Here is a 9,431-nt window from a genome sequence, read left to right as displayed (position 1 = left end):
ATTCTTGTACGTTTCTCTCCCTCCCCCCATTCTTGTACGTTTCTCTCCCTCCCCCCATTGCTGTGCGTTTCTCTCTCCTCATTGCTGTGCGTTTCTCTCCCTCCCCCCATTCGTGTGCGTTTCTCTCGCTCCTCATTGCTGTGCGTTTCTCCCCCGCGCAGGACTGCATAGTGACCGCCGTCTTCGCCTTCATGTGGCTGGTCTGCTCCAGCGCCTGGGCCAAGGGGTTGTCTGACATTAAGATGGCCACGGACCCCGAGCTGATCATCGAGCAGATCCCGGCCTGCGAGAACCCTGACAACAAGTGTCAGGAGGAGCGGGATCCTGTCGTGTCCGGGCTCAACACCTCCGTGGTGAGTTGTCATCACAAAGACTAATGAACCTCCTCACAGCTTCCTGATTGGCTGGGAAGCCGGCTCCATGCCGATTGGCTGGTAAGCCGGCTTTCCGGCCAATCAGTAACGAGCCGCCTGAACAGCATGGAGCCAGCTTCCCGGCCAATAAGGGAGGCGGGTCATTACTCAGTGCCTGTTTTCTGAGTGGCCGGAAAATATATGAGGGGGTATGAGAGGGTATGGGGTGGTAGGAGAGGGTATGGGGTGGTGTGAGGTGGTAGGAGATGGTATGAGAGGGTTTGAGGAGGGATGAGATAGTGTGAGGTGGTATGAGAGTGTATGAGATATGAGGTGGTAGGAGAGGGTATGAGGGGGTATGAGATGATATGAGGTGGTATGAGAAGGTATGGGGTGCTGTGAGGTGGTATGGGGTGGTAGGAGAGGGTATGGGGTGGTAGGAGAGGTTATGAGATGATATGAGAGGGTATGGGGTGGTGTGAGGTGGTAGATGTATGAGGGGGTATGGGGTGGTAGGAGATGGTATGCGGTGGTATGAGAGGGTATGGGGTGGTATGAGGGGGTATGGGGTGGTGTGAGGTGGCAGGAGAGGGCATGGGGTGGTGTGAGGTGGTAGGAGATGTATGAGGGGGTATGGGGTGGTTGGAGATAGTATGGGGTGGTATGAGGGGGTATGAGAGGGTATGGGGTGGTGTGAGGTGGTATGAGTTGGTCTTATTATTTGTTACTGGTGGCTCCGGGTCTTGTGGTGGCACGTATAGATTTGAGATGTTGCGTCCGCTTCACCTTCCCTGTGCATCATGTGATCATACTGAATCTGAATTCCTCCACACAGGCCTTCGGCTTCCTGAACTGCATCATCTGGCTGGGAAACATCTGGTTTGTGTTTAAAGAGACGGGATGGACAGCTCCATTCATAAAGCACCCACCACCACCAGCCCAGGAGAAGCAACCAGCGCCTGATACCTATGCGCCGGGCCAAGGCTATGGTCAGCAGGACTCATACGGACAACAACCACCACAACAACAAGGAGGTTACCAGCCTGACTACTATGGCCAGCAGCCTGAATATAACCAACAGGGATACAGCCAAGGCGGGTATAGCCAGCAAGGTGTCCCAACCTCGTTTTCCAACCAGATGTGAGCTGGTGAGTGCCTGTGGGGGTAGGCTGTGTAGACCTACAGTGGTCTACACCTTGTCTTCATCATTACATTGCTTGAAAATAACAAGCCAGCATGACCAGACGTTCTTGTTTACCTGCAGCTCCCAGAATGATCTGCAGTTTGAAGACCACATTATTATCACACATTGTCCACGGAGGAAAAAAAATGTGTTAGGGCCAAACCTAAAGCCAGTCAGAAGCTGTCTTGACAAGAGCAGAACTAGCATTGGTCTAGATCAGCCTTTCTCAACCTTTGCACCTCTGAGGAACCCTTGAAACCCTCGAGGAACCTTTGAAATTATTTGAAGGTCTTGGGGAACCCTTGAAATTATTGGAAGGCCTCGAGGAACCTTTGAAATTATTGGAAGGCCTCGAGGAACCTTTTAAAATTATTGGAAGGCCCTGAGGAACCCTTGAAATTATTGGAAGGCCTCGAGGAACCTTTGAAATTATTGGAAGGCCTCGAGGAACCTTTGAAATTATTGGAAGGCCTCGAGGAACCTTTGAAATTATTGGAAGGCCTCGAGGAACCTTTGAAATTATTGGAAGGCCTCGAGGAACCTTTGAAATTATTGGAAGGCCTCGAGGAACCCTTGAAATTATTGGAAGGCCTCGAGGAACCTTTGAAATTATTGGAAGGCCTCGAGGAACCTTTGAAATTATTGGAAGGCCTCGAGGAACCTTTGAAATTATTGGAAGGCCTCGAGGAACCTTTGAAATTATTGGAAGGCCTCGAGGAACCTTTGAAATTATTGGAAGGCCTCGAGGAACCCTTGAAATTATTGGAAGGCCTCGAGGAACCCTTGAAATTATTGGAAGGCCTCGAGGAACCCTTGAAATTATTGGAAGGCCTCGAGGAACCCTTGAAATTATTGGAAGGCCTCGAGGAACCCTTGAAATTATTGGAAGGCCTCGAGGAACCCTTGAAATTATTGGAAGGCCTCGAGGAACCCTTGAAATTATTGGAAGGCCTCGAGGAACCCTTGAAATTATTGGAAGGCCTCGAGGAACCCTTGAAATTATTGGAAGGCCTCGAGGAACCCTTGAAATTATTGGAAGGCCTCGAGGAACCCTTGAAATTATTGGAAGGCCTCGAGGAACCCTTGAAATTATTGGAAGGCCTCGAGGAACCCTTGAAATTATTGGAAGGCCTCGAGGAACCCTTGAAATTATTGGAAGGCCTCGAGGAACCCTTGAAATTATTGGAAGGCCTCGAGGAACCCTTGAAATTATTGGAAGGCCTCGAGGAACCCTTGAAATTATTGGAAGGCCTCGAGGAACCTTTGAAATTATTGGAAGGCCTCGAGGAACCTTTGAAATTATTGGAAGGCCTCGAGGAACCTTTGAAATTATTGGAAGGCCTCGAGGAACCTTTGAAATTATTGGAAGGCCTCGAGGAACCCTTGAAATTATTGGAAGGCCTCGAGGAACCCTTGAAATTATTGGAAGGCCTCGAGGAACCCTTGAAATTATTGGAAGGCCTCGAGGAACCCTTGAAATTATTGGAAGGCCTCGAGGAACCCTTGAAATTATTGGAAGGCCTCGAGGAACCCTTGAAATTATTGGAAGGCCTCGAGGAACCCTTGAAATTATTGGAAGGCCTCGAGGAACCCTTGAAATTATTGGAAGGCCTCGAGGAACCTTTAAAATTATTGGAAGGCCTCGAGAAACCTATTAAATTATTTAAAGGCCCCGAGGAACCCTTGAAATTATTTGAAGGCCTCGAGGAACCCATGATAAAAATGATGACACCTACAGGTCACCATACATTAGCATGAGGAGTAAATTATACAAAGTGTTCAATAAAATAATAAAGAAAGTAGCATACCTGGAGTATTTGACACCCAGGCCACGGCGTTCTTGAACAGCCATCTGCTGTATAGGATATAATTATTTTAAGGAATTCAGTTGAATGAAAAAGAAAGGACTGAAGACAGTGAAAACTGTGGTGTGGCCTAACATTAGTGGTCAGGGTAGATGTAACTCCCCCAACGTTGGTGGTCAGCAGAAAATCGCCCTCTTGCGTTGGTGGTTATTATTGGTGGGAAACCAATTCTCCATTGCTCACTACTCAAGGAAACCCTCAGGAGGAACCTTGGTTGAGAATAGCTGATCTAGATGAACATCTGACCAAATGCTCATAACAATCCTTGTAGAACATAGAGAGGGTCATTTATAAAAGTTAGAATTACCCACCTAGTGCCCGCCCCAGCACTGCATGGGTTAAATGCTCATTTGTCTAGGGGGTATGAAATAAGTACACTTACCCTAATCCTTACTTCCCACCGGTGGCCAGCACTTTCCTATATGGAGAGACGCTTGAAGGAGAACTATGAGGGGGGTTATTTCCACTCACCTCATAGTTCTAGCCGACCTGTGACAATGAGACTGTCACAGGTCGGCTCAGTAGATCGGGAGGTGAGCGAACACATACCGGCGTTCGCTCACCTCTCGATCCTGTCACGGCTCTCTACCGTGACAGGGGGAGGGGCTGGATTCCCCCCTCCCCGCTCCGATCCTCCAGCGCTGACGGGCGGAACGGACGGGGGAGGGGGCGGGTACAGCTGGCTCTGCCTCTAGATAGGCAGAGCCAGCTGTCACTCACGCAGCTGGGCGGATCCCGGCACAATTGTTGGGATCCGCTTCAGCTGCGGCGTCTCAGTATACCGCGAGCTGTAGCTCCCTATATACTGAGCTGAGGGTGACGGGAGGACGCTAGTTTGTGTCCTCCCGTTTCCCTGAGAACTATGGGGAAAAGCCCTGACCCCATAGTTCTCCTTTGAGGATGGGGACGGACCCTTGGCTTCCTCCCATACAATGCAGAACTGCTGACCCCACATTGCACGTGATGACGTCAGGGAGATGCCACCGGTCGGGCAGTGAACTGAGGGGGGTAACTACAAATTCCATCATGCTTCTGCCTCTGGGAGTCATGCCTGTGGCTTGCAAGGCCTTATGGGATTTGTAGTTTCAGTACAGCTGGAGAGCCGAGGTTGCCTGCCCTAGAACAAAATGAGCACTTAACCCTTGCAGTACAGGGGCAGCCCCACTGCGGGGGTAAGATGTTTTTTTAATTCCTTGAGTTCTTCATGAATGCAATGCTAGAAAAACAAATGAAATTAATAAAACAAAATGCGTAGAAAGGGGGGAAAAGAAAATGGGCTAAAAATCAGAAGCCGAGGGAAGGAGTTCATTAGAGCCAATTAGGGTTAGCGAAGGGACAGTGAAGGGTTAAATAGTAACTAGTAGTTAGATCATTTATTGTTACAATGTATCTGACTATCTCTCTACACCAGTGGTCCTCAACCTGTGTAACCCACATTTGTCCTTGGTCATTAAAGGAGAACTACGAGGTCAGGGCTTTCCCCCATAGTTCTCCTTATGGTAACGGGAGGACACAAACTAGCGTCCTCCCGTCACCCTAGGCTCAGTATATAGGGAGCTGCAGCTCGCGGTATACTGAGACGCCGCAGCTGAAGCGGGTCCCGACAATTATGTCTGGATCCGCCCAGCTGCGTGAGTGACAGCTGGCTCTGCCTATCTAAAGGCAGAGCCAGCTGTACCCGCCCCCTCCCCCATCCGTTCCGCCAGTTAGCGCTGGCAGATCGGAGCGGGGAATCCAGCCCCTGTCACGGCAGAGAGCCGTGACAGGATCGAGAGGTGAGCGAGCGCCGGTATGTGTTCGCTCACCTCCCGATCTACTGAGCCGACCCGTGACAGTCTCATTGTCAGGTCGCCCCGAACTATGAGGTGAGTGAAAAGCACCCCCCCCTCCTCATAGTTCTCTAAGTCGCACTGCAATGGTATGCACGGCATTAGGGTACCGCGTGCGCTTCGATGCGGGCGTACGAACTGTGGGTGGGAGGTGCGTTTGGGGTACCATTCAAATGAATGGCAACGCAACACACCTCCGGCACCAGAATGCACAGTAGGTGCGATTGCGTGGTACAGTGCGTTAGCACATTGTACTTGTGTGAACGGGCCCTCAGAAGCACTGACCTACAGACACAACACAATCTCACACAGCAACTTGTGTTTTTAAGATCCACCCAGTCTCCCTACCTTATGAGAACTGGAATGGATCCTCAGCCCGGGGTCCAATGTGGGATGTGGTGCTGTGATGGAGCTCCATCCATATGTGCAATGCTGGTACAGCTCCTTTGCGCGTCCTGTAGAGGTGCCGGGAGCCAGAATGTGACGTCACTCCGGTCCAGGCACCTCTACAGGCCATGTGAGGGAGCTCTAAGCGATGCATGTATGGAGGAAGCTCCCTCACGGCCATGGCCCCATCCCACCTCAAGCTGACACTCGGCACCGGGCGGCATATTTTGAACGGCTGCTTGGCGAGAGAACTGACGGCGCTGCGCTAGGGGGAGTCCGAGGATCCTCTCACTCAGAAAAGTGGAAGGCCACCAACTGAACACGGGCTCGCCACCCACTTTTGGGTCACGACCCACCCGTTGAGAACCAAGGATCTAGATCAGGGGTAGCAAACCTCCGGCCCTCCAGCTGCGGTGGAACTACAAATCCCATGAGGCATTGCAGGATTCTCACAGGCACGACTCCCGAAGAGAGATGCATCATGGGATTTGTAGTTTCACCCACAGCTGGAGGGCCGGATGGTTTGCTACCCCTGATCTAGATGAACCCGTCTCATTTTCCCACCTTATCGCCTAATGAAAAGAGGTAGGCAGGGCGCTGGGCACCATTTTAATGCATTCCAGCACCTTTTTTCTACCCCAGTCCCCTCCACGCTTACCTGTCCCCGCCGCCGGTCCCGAAGCGGTCCTCCTTTCCCTGAACTTCCGGGTCGCTGGGGGGGGGAGGATACTGATGGCAGATGAGCCATAGGCTCCTTCTGCCATCAATCAAATAGGGAAGGGGCGTGGCCTGCCTCAGGGCTGTGTCTATGGACGCACACAGCCACTGCGCGCACGGGTGCCTCCGTTAGAACGATGGTGTCACCCGTGCAGGGGCCGGGGGGAAGCGCTGCGGGGACACACTAGAAAACGAGGAATTAAAAACTTTTAAAGGAAAAAAGCAACCAGCCTCCAGCGAAGGACGGCCTCCTTTTAAAGGGGAAATTAAAAAAAAGAATTCGGCTTTATCACTTTAAGGAAGTCCATCCTATGGACATCTTTCATAAGTAAGGTTACGGTTATTGGGAGAGAACTTATGGAAATGTGATATTGAAATACAGATTTATTTGTAGTTTTCGACCAGAGATCCTCTACAGCAGAGGGGCCCATTAGGTAGATGGTGATCTAGCAGGAGGTCTCAGAGCTGATGCGGGTAGATCAGGAAGGGGGGAAGAGAGGGAATGGCGGCCCCTCGCTGTGCACACATGATTACCTATTAGCCCGAGTCTGCTGAGCCGAGCTCCCCGACACCTTTCTGGTGGATACTGGTGGTTGTAGTGCCATGTATTACATCAAAGAATATTAGTGTACACAGCAAAATACAGCAAGGAGAGCCAGGAGAGACAGCCAGGGGAGAGAGCGAGGAGAGACAGCCAGGGGAGAGAGCGAGGAGAGACAGCCAGGGGAGAGAGCGAGGAGAGACAGCCAGGGGAGAGAGCGAGGAGAGAGAGCCAGGGCAGAGAGCGAGGAGAGAGAGCCAGGGCAGAGAGCGAGGAGAGATAGCCAGGAAAGAGAGCGAGGAGAGATAGCCAGGGGAGAGGGAGCGAGGAGAGATAGCCAGGGGAGAGGGAGCGAGGAGAGACAGCCAGGGCAGAGAGCGAGGAGAGACAGCTAGGAAAGAGAGCGAGGAGAGATAGCCAGGGGAGAGAGAGCGTGGGAGTTTTTTTTCGTTGGTAGATCTCATGTAGCTCGTCATTTGGCAAAGTAGATCTTAACACAAAAACTGTGGGCGCCCCTGGACCCTGATCTAGAACAAAGTGAAGACTTTTGATATCATGTGCAGACTTTGTTGTGGTTCTTTTGCAGACTGTGTACATTATGTTCTTACTTCTCTTTCTCTCCTTCTTCCCTCATTTTTCCGTTTTTATATTATATACTTTATTACCCGATACCCGTCCTTCTCATTTCCTTCATCTCGTTATACCCTTCCTGTCCAAACTTCCCATCTTCATCTCTTTACAACCTCGTCTGCACTCAAACCACCTCGTTGTCCTTCCACCTTACTGTCTTTATACATCTCCACCCAAACTATTCACTGATATACCCTCCTGCACCTGTCCTCTTGTCTTCCTATTGTGTCCCTGTCTGCCTCCTCCCCAAATAACTCATTTGCCAACCTTCATCTATGTCCACCCTTCTCCACCCAAAATGTTGCACCTTTTTCTTTTCTACCCTTCTCTCTCTCTCTCTCTCTCTCTCTCTCTCTCTCTCTCCTGTTCATTTATCTGCCCACTTGCATTCCTTCTACCTTTTTCCATTCCTCTCAACGCCCCCTGCCGCTACCCCTCTACCTAAAACATCTACTTCCTGCCCATCTTCCTCCCCATTGGCGGACTGTCTCTCTGCCTTACTTGGTTTGTATATATCTCTACCCCTCTACCACCATCTGTTTCCCTCCTACGTCTTTTCTATTCTTATCCGTCTCTTTGCCAAACCTTCTCCTGCTTACATTTCTACTCTCCTCTTCCTTTACACTCAATATGTTTATTTGGTGGTCTGTCCCCTCAACAACCCTTCCCTCCCCCCCATACTATGCTCCATCGAAACCTCTACTTGGACACCAATTTCTGATCTTATCTCGTCATTGTTGGTCCCCTTGTCCTCCTTTTCCTCTGTCCTTCTGAACTGCTGATCTTCTCTCATTCCATCCTACACTCAATGTGTTAATATATTGTGGTCTGTCCAACAACAACCCTTCCCTCCCCACATACTATGTTCCATCAAAACCTTTACATGGACACCCCTTTGGTGATCTTCTCTTGCCCTCCTTTGCCTCTGTCTTTCTAAACTGTTGTTCTTCTCTCATTTAATCTTACACTCAATATGTTAACGTGGTGGTCTGTCCCCTCAACAACCGTTCCCTCCCCACACACTGTGTCCCATCAAAACCTCTACATGGACACCCTTTTCCGGATCTTCTCTTCTCATCGTTGGTCCCCTTGTCCTCCTTTTGCCTCTGTCATTCGGAACTATCATTCTTCTCTCATTCTATATTACACTCAATATGTTAACTTGGTGGCCTGTTCCCTCGACAACCCTTCCCTCCCCACACACTGCTCCATCAAAACCTCTACATGGACACCAATTTCTGATCTTCTCTTGTCATTGTTGATCCCCTTGTCCTCCCTTTTTCCTCTGTCATTCTGAACTGCTGATCTTCTCTCATTCCATCCTACACTCAATGTGTTATCATGGTGGTCTGTCTATCGACAACCCTTCCCTCCCCACACACTGTGCTCCATCAAAACCTCTACATGGACACCAATTTCCTGATCTTCTCTTGTCCTCCTTTTCCTCCGTCCTTCTGAACTGTTGTTCTTCTCTCATTCAATGTGTTATCATGGTGGTCTGTCTATCAACAACCCTTCCCTCCCCACACACTATGCTCCATCAAAACCTCTACACCCCTCTCCTGATCTTCTCTCGTCATCGTTGGTCCCCTTGTCCTCCTTTTGCATCCGTCCTTCTGAACCATCATTCTTCCATCTTTCCTGAATCTTCCCCTTTCTCCTTCATATCCATTACTCGCCTACTTCCATGTCCCGGCTACCTTCCTCCACCTCATTTCCTGTTTTGTGACCCTTTTTTATTTTATTTTCTCATTCTCCCCTCGGCAATCCCTCCTTTCCGGCCCCCGTCTCGCTTGCAGGCTTCTTCGCAACTGATCATTGAGGTCAAGCTTCAGGTTGTGATGTTTCCGATGTGCAGTGCTGCAGCCCGGCTGCCGGAGTGAATATAAATGGGAGAATGTTGTGTCCGTGATGTTTATATGATAT

General features: G+C 50.2%; 1 protein-coding gene across 1 annotated transcript in view; it reads left to right on the top strand.

Moving 5' to 3' along the window:
- The window catches only part of SYP (synaptophysin), a 27,201-nt gene extending 17,770 nt beyond the window's left edge, over positions 1-9,431 (top strand). The window contains exons 5-7 of the mRNA XM_018569147.1: positions 162-353; positions 1,189-1,501; positions 9,305-9,431. Coding sequence (XP_018424649.1) covers positions 162-353; positions 1,189-1,497 — 501 coding nt within the window. The 3' untranslated portion in view covers positions 1,498-1,501; positions 9,305-9,431. The remainder of the gene's footprint in view (positions 1-161; positions 354-1,188; positions 1,502-9,304) is intronic.

This window comes from Nanorana parkeri, unplaced genomic scaffold (assembly GCF_000935625.1).
Source record: "Nanorana parkeri isolate BGI_ZX_2015 unplaced genomic scaffold, ASM93562v1 scaffold1291, whole genome shotgun sequence".
In the NCBI taxonomy this organism is placed as follows: Eukaryota; Metazoa; Chordata; class Amphibia; order Anura; family Dicroglossidae; genus Nanorana; species Nanorana parkeri.
Note: the sequence above shows the minus strand (reverse complement) of the source record. Positions and strands in the feature narration are given on the sequence as shown.